This window comes from Phyllobates terribilis, unplaced genomic scaffold (assembly GCF_046119375.1).
Source record: "Phyllobates terribilis strain yellow unplaced genomic scaffold, ASM4611937v1 Scaffold_3__8_contigs__length_932513732, whole genome shotgun sequence".
Taxonomy (NCBI): Eukaryota; Metazoa; Chordata; class Amphibia; order Anura; family Dendrobatidae; genus Phyllobates; species Phyllobates terribilis.
In genome coordinates, this window is record NW_027362763.1 from 57,148,404 (window position 1) to 57,169,769 (window position 21,366).

The following is a 21,366-nucleotide window of genomic DNA, read 5'->3' on the forward strand; positions in this document are numbered from 1 at the left end:
AGACCCTCAACCCCATCCTATATTATAGAATGTGAGCCAAGGGCCCCTAAATATTATGGTTTGACTCCACAAATGCTCTTTTGGATTAAGGGACAAAAAATTCCCATAGACGCCTCCAAAATCTTGTAGCGTGGGAGCTGTTATATCTGCAGAGGGGTGACTTCATATTAATGTCTATGGACGAAGGATGGGATATCCTATAGGTGTTTATATAGTATATCTTGCTATATGGCTTATTTTGAAACATTTTCTACACTTTGCAACATTGGCACAAACTTGTGAATTCAGGCATGCTACAGCACTATTGACATCTTACCCATCCTGATCATGTGTTGCTTGTACCCAGAACTGCCCCCATTATCAGGTCAGCAGGCAGTGCACCACCACCATTAAAAAGTCACAGCAGAAAATTCAGGTTTTTCATGAGATTGTTGCAAATCCTCAAGGTCTGTGAATAGTTTTTGGTGACATTTCTGAGTAGATTTGAATGCTGTCACTTTGTCATGTGTGTAAATGAGGGTGAAAGGTGCATGTCATCTTTTTATTTCAGCACATCCATGCCTTAAAATATTTTTGTCAGATAACAGATAATCTGTCTGTGAGATTCTTATGATGGGAGAGTTTTTGAGCTCTTTTATCTTTTTTTTTTCTGATCTCACCCGTGTTGATTTTCTTGATGAAGACCACATCAGAGTTGAGCCGAACTTTGATGTTGTCATTGATCAGCACATAGGAGCCCAGAAAAAGATAAAAGAGCTCCAAAACTACTCTCAAAACAAGCTCACTGAGAGATTCTCTGTTAACTCATTCTGCAGCCAGCAATGTGCAGAGAAATAAACATCATGTAACAGCCAAAAGGTACAAAATCTTTAAAAAAAAAACAATTGCAAAAATAGTTTTTAGTTAAAAATACTTGCATTTAAGTAAAAAAAATACATAGAAGAATATGGCGGCAGAGTGAGGTGCATTGTATGCAGGATGTAGATGCAAAGAGAGAAGTTTCTCCTTGCACATAATGAACAGTGAATGGCTCGGTTTGCCTTATATTGTCTGGAAATCTTTCCTTTATGCACAGAAAAGAAATTCATTGCTGCGTTATATGATTACACTCCGATAAATAATGGAGATCTGGAACTACAGAAGGGAGAGAAGCTGGAGCTGCTGTCAGAGTAAGTGCCGGCATCTTACTGGGGTTACTGGGGTTTGCACTACATGAACAGTCCGCTCCCGGCCGGGTTTGCTCTATCACACACCTTTTTTTATAGCCTGGAGCTAATGTTTTATTATTTTTTATGCTACAAAGCATTGGTATATGGGTTATGTCTGCACCGTATGGCCCTGATAATTGAGTACCATATGGCAGTATAATGTGATTGTTTAAGGTACTGTTATGGATCCTGTATGTTGGTATTTAGAAACTATATGGTGTTCTAATTGGAGACATATCACGTAAGTTACTCTGCTCCTTCCAAGAATTAATAATCACCCTCCTTCCTCCCTCAAGTCTCATACACACTAAGACAGTCTTGAAGGAGTTGTACTTTTAACAACATCCACTATACACAAGATAGATAGATAGATAATAGATAATAGATAGATAGATAGATAATATATAGATAGATAGATAGATAATAGATAATAGATAGATAGATAATAGATAGATAATAGATAGATAATAGATAGATAGATAATAGATAATAGATAGATAGATAATAGATAGATAGATAATAGATGGATAGATAATAGATGGATAGATAGATAGATAGATAATAGATAGATAATAGATAGATAATAGATAGATAATAGATAGATAATAGATAGATAGATAGATAATAGATAGATAATAGATAGATAGATAATAGATAGATAATAGATAGATAGATAATAGATAGATAATATATAATAGATAGATAGATAATAGATGGATAGATAGATAGATAGATAATAGATAGATAGATAATAGATAGATAGATAATAGATAGATAATAGATAGATAGATAGATATGAGATAGATAGATAAATAGATAGATACATAGATAGAGAGATAGATAATACATATATAATAGATAGATATAGGGGTAGATAGATAGAGAGAGAGATAAATAGAGAGATAGATGATAGATAGATAATAGATAGATAATAGATAATAGATAGATAGATAACAGATAGATAATAGATAGATAGATAATAGATAGATAATAGATATTAGATAGATGATAGATAGATAGATAATAGATAGATATTAGATAGATAGATAATAGATAGATAATAGATAAATGATAGATAGATAGATAATAGATATTAGATAGATACATTTGAGATAGATAATATACAGATAAAAGATAGATAATAGATAGATGATAGATAAATAATAGATATATAATAGATAATAGATAGATAGATAATAGATAGATGACAGATAGATAGATAATAGATAGATAGATAATAGATAGATAGATAATAGATGGAGTATAGATAGATAATAGATAGATAATAGATAGATAGATAGATAGATAATAGATAATATATAATAGATAGATAGATAATAGATGGATAGATAGATAGATGGATAATAGATAGATAATAGATAGATAATAGATAGATAATAGATAGATAGATAGATGATAGATAGATAGATAGATATGAGATAGATAGATAAATAGATAGATACATAGATAGAGAGATAGATAATACATATATAATAGATAGATATAGGGGTAGATAGATAGATAGAGAGATAAATAGAGAGATAGATAATAGATAGATAGATAATAGATAGATAGATAATAGATAGATAATAGATAGATGATAGATAATAGATAGATAGATAATAGATAGATGATAGATAATAGATAGATAGATAATAGATAGATGATAGATAATAGATAGATAATAGATAGATAATAGATATTAGATAGATGATAGATAGATAATAGATAGATATTAGATAGATAGATAATAGATAGATAGTACATAGATGATAGATAGATAATAGATAGATATTAGATAGATAATAGATAGATAATAGATAAATGATAGATAGATAGATAGATAATAGATATTAGATAGATACATTTGAGATAGATAATATACAGATAAAAGATAGATAATAGATAGATGATAGATAAATAATAGATATATAATAGATAATAGATAGATGATAGATAGATAGATAGATAATATATAGATAGATAATAGATAATAGATAGATAATAGATAGATGATAAATAGATAATAGATAGATAATATATAGATAATAGATAATAGATAGATAATAGAAAGATAATAGATGGATAATAGATGATAGATAGATAATAGATAGATAATAGATAGATAGATAATAGATAGATAGATAGATAGATAGATAATAGATATATAATAGGGAGATGATAGATAGATAGATAGATAATAGATAGATAGATGATAGATAATAGATAGATAGATAGATAGATAATAGATAGATAGATGATAGATAATAGATAGATAGATAATAGATAGATAGATGATAGATAATAGATAGATAGATAGATAGATATATGATTGCTGTGAGTTAAACTGTTGAAAACTCTAGTAATCCCAAGAATGACAACCCAAACTCCACTGTGTGAATGAAGCGCTAGTGACCATGTGCAACGGTGAATGTAGTGGTGGCCACACATGCTCACTACTTCTCACCGTGTTCGGAGGAGGCCTAAGGAATCATACAATTTATCTATCTATTATCCATCTATCTTCTATCTATTATCTATTAATTTATCTATTTATTTATCCTGTGGATGCATGATGTATGTTGCAAATATATGTAACAACATTTTCAAAACCTTTTGTTTTTTTCAGTACGGAACTTACTCCTCTTGACTGCTATCACTGTGGTTATTAATGGTCGTCTGAGGAAAGTTCCCATGGATGTCATATACAAGTGCTTCTCACTAAATTAGAATATCATCAAAAAGTGAATTTATTTCAGTTCTTCAATACAAAAAGTAAAACTCCTATATTATATAGAGTCATTACACACAGAGGGATCTATTATATAGAGTCATTACACACAGAGGGATCTATTATATAGAGTCATTACACACAGAGGGATCTATTATATAGAGTCATTACACACAGAGGGATCTATTATATAGAGTCATTACACACAGAGGGATCTATTATATAGAGTCATTACACACAGAGGGATCTATTATATAGAGTCATTACACACAGAGGGATCTATTATATAGAGTCATTACACACAGAGGGATCTATTATATAGAGTCACTACACACAGAGGGATCTATGATATAGAGTCATTACACACAGAGGGATCTATTATATAGAGTCATTACACACAGAGGGATCTATTATATAGAGTCATTACACACAGAGGGATCTATTATATAGAGTCATTACACACAGAGGGATCTATTATATAGAGTCATTACACGCAGTGATCTATTATATAGAGTCATTACACACAGAGGGATCTATTATATAGAGTCATTACACACAGAGGGATCTATTATATAGAGTCATTACACACAGAGGGCTCTATTATATAGAGTCATTACACACAGAGTGATCTATTATATAGAGTCATTACACACAGAGGGATCTATTATATAGAGTCATTACACACAGAGTGATCTATTATATAGAGTCATTACACACAGAGGGATCTATTACATAGTTACATAGTTACATAGTTTATAAGGCCGAAAAAAGACAAGCGTCCATCCAGTTCAGCCTATTTCTTGTGCACTGCAGCTATTCCGCAGCGTTGATCCAGGGGAAGGCAACAAAAAACATGCGGTATAGGCCAATTTACATCATTGAGGAAAAATTCACTTCCCGACACCAATCTGGCAGTCAGATTAAATCCCTGGATTAATTAACTATCACTAAGCATAAGATGTAATTTTATTGTTCTCAAGAAAGGCGTCCAGGCCTCTCTTGAACTCTTTAAGTGAGTTGGACATCACCACTTCCTCTCCCAGAGAGTTCCAGAGTCTCACGGCTCTGACCGTAAAGAATCCCCTTCTATGCTGGTGCAGGAACCTCCTTTCCTCCAGACGCATAGTGTGCCCCCTCGTCTTTGTCACCATCCTTGGTATAAACAGGTCATGGGAGAGATCTCTGTACTGCCCCCTGATGTATTTATACATGTTTATGAGGTCTCCCCTAAGCCTTCTCTTTCCCAACGTAAATAGGCCTAATTTTGACAACCTCTCTGGGTATTCTAGTCCCTCCATTCCCTTTATTACCTTAGTCGCCCTCCTTTGTACCCTCTCTAGCTCCAATATGTCTTTCCTGAGCACCGGAGCCCAGAACTGTGCACGATATTCTAAGTGCGGCCTTACCAGCGCTTTATACAGAGGAAGAACAATATTCTCATCATATGCCCCTATTCCTCTTCTGATGCATGCCATGACTCTATTTGCCTTCGCAGCTGCTGCCTGACACTGGGCACTCCAATTTAATTTGCTATTAACCAAGACGCCCAGGTCCTTCTCCATGTCAGATTTCCCCAACGGTTTCCCATTTAATATGTATGGGTGACTGCTGTTTTTCTTTCCCATGTGCATGACCTTACATTTATCGGCATTGAACACCATTTGCCATTTTTTAGCCCAACTCCCCAATTTATCTAAATCCTCCTGTGCCCTGTCCTCATCTGTATTAACTACTTTACAAAGTTTAGTATCATCTGCAAATATTGCTATTTTACTATGCAACCCTTCCACTAGATCATTAATAAATATATTAAATAATATAGGGCCCAAGACAGACCCTTGAGGCACCCCGCTAGTAACCCTGACACACCCTGAGCTTACTCCATTGATAACCACCCTCTGCTTTCTATCACTCAGCCAGCTATTTACCCACTTGCACACATTATCCCCCAGACCAAGCATTCTCATTTTATATACCAACCTTTTGTGTGGCACGGTATCAAACGCTTTGGAGAAGTCAAGGTCTACAACATCCACTGACTCTCCCCGGTCCAGCTGTGAGCTCACCTCCTCGTAGAAGGCCATCAGGTTTGTTTGGCAGGAGCGATCCCTCATGAATCCATGTTGATATGGAGTTAGACAGTTATTATCATTAAGATATTCTACAATAGCATCTCTAAGAAATCCTTCAAACAATTTACCCACAACAGACGTTAAGCTGACTGGTCTATAGTTCCCAGGGTCACTTTTAGACCCCTTTTTGAATATTGGTACCACATTTGCTTGGCGCCAGTCTAGTGGGACAGTCCCTGTCCATAAAGAGTGCTTGAATATAAGATACAGCGGCCTGTCTATCACATTACTTAATTCTTTTAGTACCCGGGGGTGTATGCCATCTGGGCCTGGTGACTTGTCTATTTTGATATTATTTAGGCGTTTCTGAACTTCCTCCTGGGTTAGGTGGGTGATATTTAGCGGAGGGTTTACTTTATCACTCTGCATTTCCTCCGATAAATTGTTTTCTTTTGTGAAAACAGTGGAGAAGAAGCTATTGAGTAGGTTTGCTTTACCCTCATCGCCCTCTATGATTTTACCCAGGTTATTTTTCAATGGGCCAACTCCATCAGTTTTAATCCTTTTACTGTTTATATAGTTAAAGAACAGTTTGGGATTCGTTTTACTTTCCTTGGCAATTAGTCTCTCTGTCTCCTCTTTTGCTATTCTTATTTGTTTCTTACAGATTTTGTTTTTTTCCCTATAAGATATTAGCGCTTCCTCGCTGCCTTCTTGTTTAAGTTTACCGAAAGCCCTTTTTTTGTTTTTCATTGCCCTCTTGACGTCCTTATTTAGCCACATTGGCTTCCTCCTATTCCTAGCCCTTTTATTCCCATAAGGTATGTACCTTCTACAGTGACTATGTAGGACTGTTTTGAAAATGTCCCATTTTCTATCCGTGCTCCTATTACTGAAGATACTATCTCAGTCTATAAGGTGAAGGGCATCTCTTAGCTGAAGTTCAGTGTTTTTGTGACTCCCTTGCTGGGCACCTACTGAAGCACATGTGGAATTGTATAATGTTGTGGTCACTATTTCCCAGGTGCCCCCCGACCTGCACCTCAGTTATTCTGTCTGGCCTGTTAGTTAATATTAAGTCTAAAAGGGCCGTCCCTCTAGTTGGTTCCTGCACAAGTTGTGACAAATAATTGTCTTTGATAATTGACAGAAACCTGTTTCCTTTCTGAGATCTACAGCTTTCGGTTTCCCAGTCTATATCGGGGTAGTTGAAGTCCCCCATAATAATCACCTCGTTATTTTTTGCTACTTCGTCTATTTGTCTCATTAATAGACTTTCCGTGGCTTCTGCTATATTTGGTGGTCTATAACAGACTCCTATGATAATTTTATTATTGTTTTTTGCCCCATGTATCTCCACCCATAAGGACTCGACCTCCTCATTTCCCTCCCATACATCCTCCCGTATTGTAGGCTTTAGACACGTCTTTACATATAGACAGACTCCAGCCCCTTTCCGACTTCTTCGATCCCTTCTAAACAGACTGTATCCCTGTAAGTTAACTGCCCAGTCATAGCTTTCATCTAACCATGTCTCGGTTATTCCCACTATGTCATAGTTACCTGTAGATATTTCGGCTTCCAGTTCATCCATCTTGTTTGTCAGGCTCCTGGCATTTGCTAGCACGCAGTTTACACGATTTTGTTTTGTTCCAATCTTCTCACTGTGGATTGTATTAGAAATTTTCTTACCTCCCTTCCAAGTATCTTGTCTTGGACCTTCTTTGTCGCACTTCATATCTTTCATTAGTATGTTCTCTGGTTGCATGATCGTGTCCGGCGTTTTTCTTCCCATCCCCTCTTCTTCTAGTTTAACGCCCTCCTGATGAGTGTTGCGAGTCTCCTGGCGAATGTGTGTTTCCCGGGTTTGTTGAGGTGTAGTCCGTCTCTGGCAAGGAGTCCGTCATAGAGGTAATTCACACCGTGGTCCAGGAATCCAAATCCTTGTTGTCTGCACCATCGTCTCAGCCAGTTGTTCACCTCAAGGATCCTGTTCCATCTCCTGACGCCATGCCCGTCTACTGGAAGGATAGAAGAAAAAACTACCTGCGCATCCAGTTCTTTTACTTTATTCCCCAATGCTTCAAAGTCCTTGCAGATTGTCGGTAGGTCCTTCTTTGCCGTGTCATTGGTGCCAACATGTATCAGAAGAAATGGGTGGACATCCTTGGAGCTGATGAGCTTCGGTATCCTATCGGTAACATCCTTGATCTTCGCCCCTGGGAGGCAGCATACTTCTCTTGCGGTTATGTCCGGTCTGCAGATAGCTGCTTCTGTTCCTCTCAGTAGTGAGTCTCCCACCACCACCACTCTTCTTCCCTTCTTGGCTGTCCTTTTTCTTGTCGCTTCTGGGTGTTTCTGGGTGCTCTTTCCTTTTTTGCTTGCTGGTAGTTCCTCAACCTTAGGTGTGCCATCTTCGTCCTCCACAAGTCCTTGGAATCTGTTTCTCAGTTGTGTGGTTGGTGGTGTCTCCATGGTCTTCTTGCTTCTTTTGGTCACTTGCCTCCACTTGTCTGCCTCTGGAGGTTCTCTGATGCTTCCTTGACTTTCCGTGACCAGAAGTGATATAGTATTATATAGAGTCATTACACACAGAGGGATCTATTATATAGAGTCATTACACACAGAGTGATCTATTATATAGAGTCATTACACACAGAGGGATCTATTATATAGAGTCATTACACACAGAGGGATCTATTATATAGAGTCATTACACACAGAGGGATCTATTATATAGAGTCATTACACACAGAGGGATCTATTATATAGAGTCATTACACACAGTGATCTATTATATAGAGTCATTACACACAGAGTGATCTATTATATAGAGTCATTACACACAGAGGGATCTATTATATAGAGTCATTACACACAGAGGGAACTATTATATAGAGTCATTACACACAGAGGGATCTATTATATAGAGTCATTACATACAGTGATCTATTATATAGAGTCATTACACACAGAGTGATCTATTGTATAGAGTCATTACACACAGAGGGATCTATTATATAGAGTCATTACACACAGAGGGATCTATTATATAGAGTCATTACACACAGAGTGATCTATTATATAGAGTCATTGCACACAGAGTGATCTATTATATAGAGTCATTACACACAGAGGGATCTATTATATAGAGTCATTACACACAGAGGGATCTATTATATAGAGTCATTACACACAGAGTGATCTATTATATAGAGTCATTACACACAGAGGGATCTATTATATAGAGTCATTACACACAGTGATCTATTATATAGAGTCATTGCACACAGAGTGATCTATTATATAGAGTCATTACACACAGAGGGATCTATTATATAGAGTCATTACACACAGAGGGATCTATTATATAGAGTCATTACACACAGTGATCTATTATATAGAGTCATTACACACAGAGTGATCTATTATATAGAGTCATTACACACAGAGGGATCTATTATATAGAGTCATTACACACAGAGGGAACTATTATATAGAGTCATTACACACAGAGGGATCTATTATATAGAGTCATTACACACAGAGGGATCTATTATATAGAGTCATTACACACAGTGATCTATTATATAGAGTCATTACACACAGAGTGATCTATTATATAGAGTCATTACACACAGAGGGATCTATTATATAGAGTCATTACACAAAGAGGGATCTATTATATAGAGTCATTACACACAGAGGGATCTATTATATAGAGTCATTGCACACAGAGTGATCTATTATATAGAGTCATTACACACAGAGGGATCTATTATATAGCGTCATTACACACAGAGGGATCTATTATATAGCGTCATTACACACAGAGGGATCTATTATATAGAGTCATTACACACAGAGGCATCTATTATATAGAGTCATTACACACAGAGGGATCTATTATATAGAGTCATTACACACAGAGGGATCTATTATATAGAGTCATTACACACAGAGGGTTCTATTATATAGAGTCATTACACACAGAGAGATCTATTATATAGAGTCATTACACACAGAGGGATCTATTATATAGAGTCATTACACTGAGGGATCTATTATATAGAGTCATTACACACAGAGTGATCTATTATATAGAGTCATTACACACAGAGGGATCTATTATATAGAGTCATTACACACAGAGGGAACTATTATATAGAGTCATTACACACAGAGGGATGTATTATATAGAGTCATTACACACAGTGATCTATTATATAGAGTCATTACACACAGAGTGATCTATTATATAGAGTCATTACACACAGAGGGATCTATTATATAGAGTCATTACACACAGAGGGATCTATTATATAGAGTCATTACACACAGAGTGATCTATTATATAGAGTCATTGCACACAGAGTGATCTATTATATAGAGTCATTACACACAGAGGGATCTATTATATAGAGTCATTACACACAGAGGGATCTATTATATAGAGTCATTACACACAGTGATCTATTATATAGAGTCATTACACACAGAGTGATCTATTATATAGAGTCATTACACACAGAGGGATCTATTATATAGAGTCATTACACACAGAGGGAACTATTATATAGAGTCATTACACACAGAGGGATCTATTATATAGAGTCATTACACACAGTGATCTATTATATAGAGTCATTACACACAGAGTGATCTATTATATAGAGTCATTACACACAGAGGGATCTATTATATAGAGTCATTACACACAGAGGGATCTATTATATAGAGTCATTACACACAGAGGGATCTATTATATAGAGTCATTGCACACAGAGTGATCTATGATATAGAGTCATTACACACAGAGGGATCTATTATATAGAGTCATTACACACAGAGGGATCTATTATATAGCATCATTACACACAGAGGGATCTATTATATAGAGTCATTACACACAGAGGGATCTATTATATAGAGTCATTACACACAGAGTGGTCTATTATATAGAGTCATTACACACAGAGGGATCTATTATATAGAGTCATTACACACAGAGGGAACTATTATATAGAGTCATTACACACAGAGGGATCTATTATATAGAGTCATTACACACAGTGATCTATTATATAGAGTCATTACACACAGAGTGATCTATTATATAGAGTCATTACACACAGAGGGATCTATTATATAGAGTCATTACACGCAGAGGGATCTATTATATAGAGTCATTACACGCAGAGGGATCTATTATATAGAGTCATTACACGCAGAGTGATCTATTATATAGAGTCATTACACGCAGAGGGATCTATTATATAGAGTCATTACACACAGAGGGAACTATTATATAGAGTCATTACACACAGAGGGATCTATTATATAGAGTCATTACACACAGTGATCTATTATATAGAGTCATTACACACAGAGTGATCTATTATATAGAGTCATTACACACAGAGGGATCTATTATATAGAGTCATTACACACAGAGGGATCTATTATATAGAGTCATTACACACAGAGTGATCTATTATATAGAGTCATTGCACACAGAGTGATCTATTATATAGAGTCATTACACACAGAGGGATCTATTATATAGAGTCATTACACACAGAGGGATCTATTATATAGAGTCATTACACACAGAGGGATCTATTATATAGAGTCATTACACACAGAGTGATCTATTATATAGAGTCATTACACACAGAGGGATCTATTATATAGAGTCATTACACACAGAGGGATCTATTATATAGAGTCATTACACACAGAGTGATCTATTATATAGAGTCATTACACACAGAGGGATCTATTATATAGAGTCATTACACACAGAGGGATCTATTATATAGAGTCATTACACACAGAGTGATCTATTATATAGAGTCATTACACACAGAGGGATCTATTATATAGAGTCATTACACACAGAGGGAACTATTATATAGAGTCATTACACACAGAGGGATCTATTATATAGAGTCATTACACACAGTGATCTATTATATAGAGTCATTACACACAGAGTGATCTATTATATAGAGTCATTACACACAGAGGGATCTATTATATAGAGTCATTACACACAGAGGGATCTATTATATAGAGTCATTACACACAGTGATCTATTATATAGAGTCATTGCACACAGAGTGATCTATTATATAGAGTCATTACACACAGAGGGATCTATTATATAGAGTCATTACACACAGAGGGATCTATTATATAGAGTCATTACACACAGTGATCTATTATATAGAGTCATTACACACAGAGTGATCTATTATATAGAGTCATTACACACAGAGGGATCTATTATATAGAGTCATTACACACAGAGGGAACTATTATATAGAGTCATTACACACAGAGGGATCTATTATATAGAGTCATTACACACAGTGATCTATTATATAGAGTCATTACACACAGAGTGATCTATTATATAGAGTCATTACACACAGAGGGATCTATTATATAGAGTCATTACACAAAGAGGGATCTATTATATAGAGTCATTACACACAGAGGGATCTATTATATAGAGTCATTGCACACAGAGTGATCTATTATATAGAGTCATTACACACAGAGGGATCTATTATATAGAGTCATTACACACAGAGGTATCTATTATATAGCGTCATTACACACAGAGGGATCTATTATATAGAGTCATTACACACAGAGGCATCTATTATATAGAGTCATTACACACAGAGGGATCTATTATATAGAGTCATTACACACAGAGGGATCTATTATATAGAGTCATTACACACAGAGGGATCTATTATATAGAGTCATTACACACAGAGAGATCTATTATATAGAGTCATTACACACAGAGGGATCTATTATATAGAGTCATTACACTGAGGGATCTATTATATAGAGTCATTACACACAGAGTGATCTATTATATAGAGTCATTACACACAGAGGGATCTATTATATAGAGTCATTACACACAGAGGGAACTATTATATAGAGTCATTACACACAGAGGGATCTATTATATAGAGTCATTACACACAGTGATCTATTATATAGAGTCATTACACACAGAGTGATCTATTATATAGAGTCATTACACACAGAGGGATCTATTATATAGAGTCATTACACACAGAGGGATCTATTATATAGAGTCATTACACACAGAGTGATCTATTATATAGAGTCATTGCACACAGAGTGATCTATTATATAGAGTCATTACACACAGAGGGATCTATTATATAGAGTCATTACACACAGAGGGATCTATTATATAGAGTCATTACACACAGTGATCTATTATATAGAGTCATTACACACAGAGTGATCTATTATATAGAGTCATTACACACAGAGGGATCTATTATATAGAGTCATTACACACAGAGGGAACTATTATATAGAGTCATTACACACAGAGGGATCTATTATATAGAGTCATTACACACAGTGATCTATTATATAGAGTCATTACACACAGAGTGATCTATTATATAGAGTCATTACATACAGAGGGATCTATTATATAGAGTCATTACACACAGAGGGATCTATTATATAGAGTCATTACACACAGAGGGATCTATTATTTAGAATCATTACACACAGAGTGATCTATTATATAGAGTCATTACACACAGAGGGATCTATTATATAGAGTCATTACACGCAGAGGGATCTATTATATAGAGTCATTACACACAGAGTGATCTATTATATAGAGTCATTACACGCAGAGGGATCTATTATATAGAGTCATTACACGCAGAGGGATCTATTATATAGAGTCATTACACGCAGAGTGATCTATTATATAGAGTCATTACACGCAGAGGGATCTATTATATAGAATCATTACACGCAGAGCGATCTATTATATAGAGTCATTACACGCAGAGGGATCTATTATATAGAGTCATTACACGCAGAGTGATCTATTATATAGAGTCATTGCACGCAGAGGGATCTATTATATAGAGTCATTACACGCAGAGCGATCTATTATATAGAGTCATTACACGCAGAGGGATCTATTATATAGAGTCATTACACGCAGAGGGATCTATTATATAGAGTCATTACACGCAGAGGGATCTGTTATATAGAGTCATTACACGCAGAGAGATCTATTATATAGAGTCATTACACGCAGAGGGATCTATTATATAGAGTCATTACACGCAGAGGGATCTATTATATAGAGTCATTACACGCAGAGGGATCTCTTATATAGAGTCATTACACGCAGAGGGATCTATTATAGAGTCATTACACGCAGAGGGATCTATTATATAGAGTCATTACACGCAGAGGGATCTATTATATAGAGTCATTACACGCAGAGCGATCTATTATATAGAGTCATTACACGCAGAGGGATCTATTATATAGAGTCATTACACGCAGAGGGATCTATTATATAGAGTCATTACATGCAGAGGGATCTATTATATAGAGTCATTACACGCAGAGGGATCTATTATAATAGAGTCATTACACGCAGAGGGATCTATTATATAGAGTCATTACACGCAGAGGGATCTATTATATAGAGTCATTACACGCAGAGGGATCTATTATATAGAGTCATTACACGCAGAGGGATCTATTATATAGAGTCATTACACGCAGAGGGATCTATTATATAGAGTCATTACACGCAAAGTGATCTCTTATATAGAGTCATTACACGCAAAGTGATCTCTTATATAGAGTCATTACATGCAGAGGGATCTATTATATAGAGTCATTACACACAGAGGGATCTATTATATAGAGTCATTACACGCAGAGGGATCTATTATATAGAGTCATTACACACAGAGCGATCTCTTATATAGAGTCATTACACACAGAGGGATCTATTATATAGAGTCATTACACACAGAGTGATCTATTATATAGAGTCATTACACACAGAGGGATCTATTATATAGAGTCATTACACACAGAGCGATCTATTATATAGAGTCATTACACACAGAGCGATCTATTATATAGAGTCATTACACACAGAAGGATCTATTATATAGAGTCATTACACACAGAGGGATCTATTATGTAGAGTCATTACACACAGAGGGATCTATTATGTAGAGTTATTACACACAGAGGGATCTATTATGTAGAGTCATTACACACAGAGGGATCTATTATATAGAGTCATTACACACAGAGGGATCTATTATATAGAGTCATTACACACAGAGGGATCTATTATATAGAGTCATTACACACAGAGGGATCTATTATATCGATTTCCATTGCGCTCTCTGGAACGCACGGTCTGTGTGTAACAAGCTAACTTACATCCATGATATTTTCCTCTCTAATTCCCTTAACCTTCTGGCTATCACAGAAACCTGGATTCAGCAGCCAGACACCACGACTGCTGCTGCTCTCTCGTTTGGTGGGCTGAAATTTTCACATACCGCCAGACCTGGCAACAGACAGGGTGGAGGTGTTGGTCTGCTCCTTTCCTCACAATGTGCTTTCCAGGTCATCCCCCCGGTTCCCTCACTTATGTTTCCTTCCTTTGAAGTCCACACCATCAGACTCTTTAAACCCTTCTCCCTGCGAGTGGCAGTCGTGTATCGCCCTCCAGGCTCCCCCCGCCAGTTCTTGGATCACTTTGCCTCCTGGCTTCCTCACTTTCTATCCTGTGACATCCCCACCCTCATCATGGGCGACTTTAACATCCCCATCGATGATCCCCTCTCCCAATCTGCCTCTCATCTACTTTCTCTAACCTCTTCATTCCGTCTCTCACAGTTTACTAATTCTCCTACCCATGAAGACGGGAACACTCTGGACCTGTTTTTTTCCAGTCTCTGCTTGCTGGATGACTTTATCAACTCCCCTCTCCCGCTCTCGGACCACAACCTTCTTTCCTTCTCTGTTAAGAATTGTCCCCTCACCCGGGACACCCCCACTTACCACACTTATAGGAATACACGTACCATTAATACCCAGCAGCTTATGGACAATCTCCATACATCTTTAGCCCCCATCTCCTCCTTCTCCTGTCCAGACTTAGCATTGTCACACTACAATAATACACTGAAGAGCGCCCTAGATGAAGCAGCTCCTTCTACTCGCAGAAAGATCCGACACAGACAACGGCAGCCCTGGCACACGATGCAAACACGTTTTCTTCAACTTTGCTCAAGGTGTGCTGAGCGTCAGTGGAGAAAATCTCTTTTAGAAGAGGACTTCATCCACTATAAATTCATGCTCAAAACCTATAACTCTTCCCTTCATCTGGCCAAACAATCCTACTTCACCACCCTCATCACTTCACTGTCCAACAATCTAAAACGACTTTTCGAAACCTTAAACTCCCTCCTGAAACCTAAAGCACAGGCCCCCACCACCAACCTCAGCGGGGAGGATCTGGCCACTTATTTCTTGGAAAAAATCAACCACATCCATCAGGACATCTCAGCCCAATCTCCTCAGTGCCTGGATCCCCTTCCCTACCGCACTTCAAGCTCACTAGCCATCTTTGAGCCGGTCACAGAAGAAGAAGTAACTCAGCTCCTCGCTTCTTCTCGGCCTACAAACTGCAACAGTGACCCCATTCCTTCACATCTCCTGCAGTCCCTCTCACCGGTGGTCACCACTCACCTGACTAAAATATTTAACCTCTCTCTTTCGTCAGGTATCTTTCCCTCCTCATTTAAACATGCTATCATAACCCCTTTACTTAAAAAGCCATCCCTGGACCAGAACTGCACTGCTAACTACAGACCTGTCTCTAATCTTCCTTTCATGTCTAAACTCCTGGAATGCTTGGTCCACTCCCATCTAATCCGCTATCTCTCAGATAACTCTCTCCTCGACCCTCTACAATCTGGTTTCCGCTCCTTACACTCCACTGAAACTGCCCTCACTAAAGTCTCTAACGATCTACTAACAGCTAAATCCAAAGGTCACTGCTCCCTGCTGATTCTCCTGGATCTCTCTGCAGCATTTGACTCTGTGGATAACCAGCTCCTCCTCACTATGCTCCGCTCTATAGGCCTCAAGGAAACCGTTCTCTCCTGGTTCTCCTCCTACCTCTCTGACCGCTCCTTCACTGTATCTTTTGCCGGCTCCTCTTCCCCTCCTCATCCCCTTACTATCGGGGTTCTGCAGGGCTCAGTCCTAGGCCCCCTCCTCTTCTCTCTATACACTGCCCCTATTGGACAAACAATCAGCAGATTTGGGTTCCAGTATCACCTCTATGCTGACGACACCCAACTATACACTTCTTCCCCTGACATCACCCCTACCCTAATACAAAATACCAAGGATTGTTTGTCTGCTGTGTCTAGCATCATGTCCTCCCTCTATCTCAAACTGAATCTCTCCAAAACTGAACTTCTTGTGTTTCCCCCATCTACTAACCGAACTCTACCTAACATCGAAATTACCTTGGAGGGGTCAACCATAACTCCCAAGCAGCACGCCCGCTGCCTTGGGGTCATATTCGACACTAACCTTTCCTTTACTCCCTATATCCGATCACTCACTCGCTCTTGTCACCTGCATCTTAAAAACATCTCCAGAATCCGATCTTTTCTCACTTTGGAAACTGCTAAAACTCTTACTGTCGCTCTTATTCACTCTCGTCTGGACTACTGCAACTCTCTTCTGATCGGTCTCCCTCTTACCAAAATTTCCCCTCTCCAATCTGTCCTGAATGCAGCAGCCAGGGTCGTATTTCTGTCCAGCCGCTTCACCGATGCCTCCACCTTGTGCCAGTCATTACACTGGTTACCCATTCGCTACAGGGTCCAATATAAACTCATTGCTCTCACCCACAAAGCTCTCCACAGTTCTGCACCACCTTATATCTCCTCTCTCATCTCAGTCTATCGTCCTACACGTGCCCTCCGTTCCACAAATGACCTAAGGCTGTCACGGGTGTGTTGCCACGAAGATCGTCACGAGTACACAGCCTGACTTCTCGCAGCTGACTTGTTGGTGCTTTGTGTTTCTCGGCAGTGAGGGAGTTAATTCTCTCTCTCTCTCTGGGCTAGATGAGGTCCAGCCTCGCCCAGCTGCAATCAATACTTCTGTAGTGAGACTCCTTCATATACCTGCTGGTCTGTCTGGGAGGTGTCGGTGAAAGCATTTCATTCAGACTGACAGAGCGGATCGTGGTGTTTGGAGTTGCTGAGATAAGTGTACTTGGAAGTGTTTTTTCCCTTTCCTCGCTTTATCATTTATCTCCTTTCCCGTTGGTTTTCCCTCTGTTGTAGTTGAGAAGTTGTTTGTATGCAAGGTGGTTTTGGTTTTTCCCTTGTACTGTCTCGTTCGTCTAAATACTGTGTTTGGGCATATTATTTCTTGTTCCCTTTGGTTGTGATCGGGGTCCTTCTCAGGACTAGATTACTGAGGTGCAGGGATCTTCAGGAGGTAGGGGTTACGCTGGCGGCCTGGACCTCTGTACCTTTAACAGTACCTCCAGGTTGAGGGATTAGTCAGGGCCCCAGCTTAGGGTCAGCTTAGGCCCCCTACCTCCAGTATACAGAGACAGCGTGACATTTTCACCGACCCACTTAGTTTTTCTCCAGCTACTATGGATCCAGTAGCCGGTCTAGCTCGGCAATTGCAGAGTTTGTCCATGGAGCTGGCGGACGTTAGGTCCAAGGTTTGGCATCCTCAGGAGCAAGCCGGACCAGAACCTAAAGTAGCTCTCCCTGATAGGTTCACTGGGGGGCGGGACAAGTTTTTTGTTTTCCGGGAGGCATGTAAATTGTACTTTCGGCTGCGGCCTCGGTCATCGGGGAGTGAAGAACAAAGGGTGGGAATTGTCATCTCGCTCCTACAAGGGGACCCACAATCTTGGGCGTTCTCTCTTCCCCCGGGTTCCCCGGCTCTCCAGACAGTGGATAGGTTTTTCGCTGCCCTGGGACTCGTATATGATGACCCAGATCGGATCTCCCTTGCTGAGTCTAAGTTACGTAGGATCCAGCAGGGAGATCGTCCGGCGGAGGAATTCTGTTCGGAGTTCCGTAGGTGGGCCACGGACACCCAGTGGAATGACCCGGCTCTTAGAAGCCAGTTTTGTCATGGTTTATCCGACAAATTACAGGATGTGTTGGCACAGTATGACTCTCCCGTGTCTCTGGAAGCCGCTATGGCCCTCGCTATTCGCGTGGACAGACGGCTTCGGGAGAGGTGCGGGATAACTCTACCCCCTGTGATGACTCCACCTCCTACAAGGTCCCCTCATATGGTGGTTCCCCTGGTCAGTTCAGAGGAGCCTATGCAATTAGGAGGGACATCATTTCGGGGGAGGGGACCGGTGGTGCGCCATAAGGCAGGAAGGTGTTTCTTCTGCGGGAGAAAGGGACATTTTATTGGGGGGTGTCCATCCCGTCCCTTGCAGAGTGAAGAGTCGTCGGAAAACTGTTGATCCCAGGTTGTGTGGTGGACGGCAATCTGGGAGTAGGTATTTCGTCCCTAGGTTCGTCTCAGTTTCTCGTACCGGCGGAGGTGGTGGTGGGTACGAGAACTGAGAGGATATCTGTTCTTCTGGATAGTGGGGCCGGGGCTAATCTGGTTGATGCTCGGTTTGCCCGGGTTCAAGGTATGCGGTTGAGTGAGTTGGCTAAACCCATCCCCATATTCTCGATCGATGCCAGGCCTCTCGGGCAGGGAAGTTTTTTGCAAGTTGTGCATGACGTAAAACTTCAAGTGGGGGCAATACATAAAGAACTGTTGTCTTGCTACGTGTTGGAGGGTCTTCCCACTCCTATTGTGTTGGGCCTTCCTTGGTTAGCTAAGCATAACCCGGTTATTAATTGGCAAACCAGGGAGATAAGCCAATGGAGTAAATTCTGTAATAAAAACTGCATGAACACGGTCATTGGTGCGGTTACTCCTTGGGTCTTACCTCCATTTCTGGCGGACTTTGAGGATGTATTCTCGGAGAAAGGGTGTCAGGAACTACCTCCTCTCATTTTTCTGGGCGGACTTTTGAGGATGTATTCTCGGAGGAAAAGGGTGTCAGGAAAACTACCTCCTCATCGCGTGTATGACTGTTCTATAAAACTGCTCCCAGAGGCCAAGTTACCTAAAGCTAGGTTGTATAACCTTTCTGGTCCTGAGAGGCAGGCCATGAAGGATTATATCTCAGAAAGTCTGGCTAGGCATATTAGACCTTCATCTTCCCGTGAACTTAATCGGATTACGGTCCGAGATCCGTATCCGCTCCCACTTATTCCCGATCTCTTTAATCAGATCGTGGGCGCCAAATGGTTTTCTAAGTTGGATCTCAGGGGGGCGTACAATCTGATTAGGATGAAGGAGGGGGATGAGTGGAAGACGGCGTTTAACACTCCGGAGGGGCATTATGAGAACCTTGTCATGCCATTCGGTCTGACTAATGCCCCGGCGGTGTTCCAACACTTTGTTAATGACATTTTTCGCCGCTTGGTGGGACAGTTTGTTGTCATATATCTGGATGATATCCTAATTTACTCGCCGGATCTGGTGTCTCATCAGGAGCACGTTAGGCAGGTGTTACAGATCTTGCGGGATAATAAACTGTATGCCAAGTGGGAAAAGTGTGTGTTCGCCGTACAGGAACTCCAGTTTTTAGGCTTCCTGGTTTCAGCGTCCGGTTTTCGTATGGACCCTGGGAAAGTGCGGGCAGTTCTTGAGTGGGATCGGCCAGAGAATCTTAAGGCACTACAACGTTTCCTGGGGTTTGCTAATTATTACCGAAAGTTCATTCGTAATTTCTCGTCCATGGTTAAGCCTCTCACTGACATGACTAAAAAGGGGACGGATTTTTCTAGGTGGTCTGACAAGGCTTGTCAAGCATTCTCCTCTTTGAAAAAATGCTTTGCCTCGGCGCCCATACTCATTCAACCTGATGCGTCTCAGCCATTCATTGTAGAGGTAGACGCTTCCGAGGTAGGGGTGGGAGCAGTATTGTCACAAGGTTCGTCCCCTGGTAAGTGGCATCCGTGCGCCTTTTTCTCTAAAAAATTGTCGTCCGCTGAGAGGAATTACGATGTCGGCAATAGGGAACTCTTGGCCATTAAGTTAGCTTTTGAGGAGTGGCGCCATTTTCTGGAGGGGGCAGTTCATCCGGTCACCGTCATCACCGATCACAAGAACCTGCTATATCTGGAGTCCGCGAAACGTCTGAATCCCAGACAAGCTAGGTGGTCATTGTTTTTTACCAGGTTTAATTTTGTCGTTACATATCGTCCTGGGTCAAAAAATGTAAAGGCGGATGCCTTATCTCGTAGTTTCCCGGGGGCCGGGAATACGGACGACCCGATTCCTATCCTTCAGGAGGGGGTGGTGGTTTCGGCAGTATGCTCTGAGCTGGAGGAGGAGGTATTGGAGGCTCAGGGGGATGCCCCTGTTGGACCTCCAG

The 21,366-nt window shown here is 39.5% G+C and overlaps 1 protein-coding gene across 1 annotated transcript in view; it reads left to right on the plus strand.

Annotated features, from left to right (window-relative positions):
* Nucleotides 1-21,366, plus strand: part of BLK (BLK proto-oncogene, Src family tyrosine kinase) — a 147,897-nt gene that overhangs the window by 42,430 nt on the left and 84,101 nt on the right. The window contains exon 4 of the mRNA XM_073673898.1: nt 1,076-1,169. Within this exon, the coding sequence (XP_073529999.1) occupies nt 1,076-1,169 (94 nt within the window). The remainder of the gene's footprint in view (nt 1-1,075; nt 1,170-21,366) is intronic.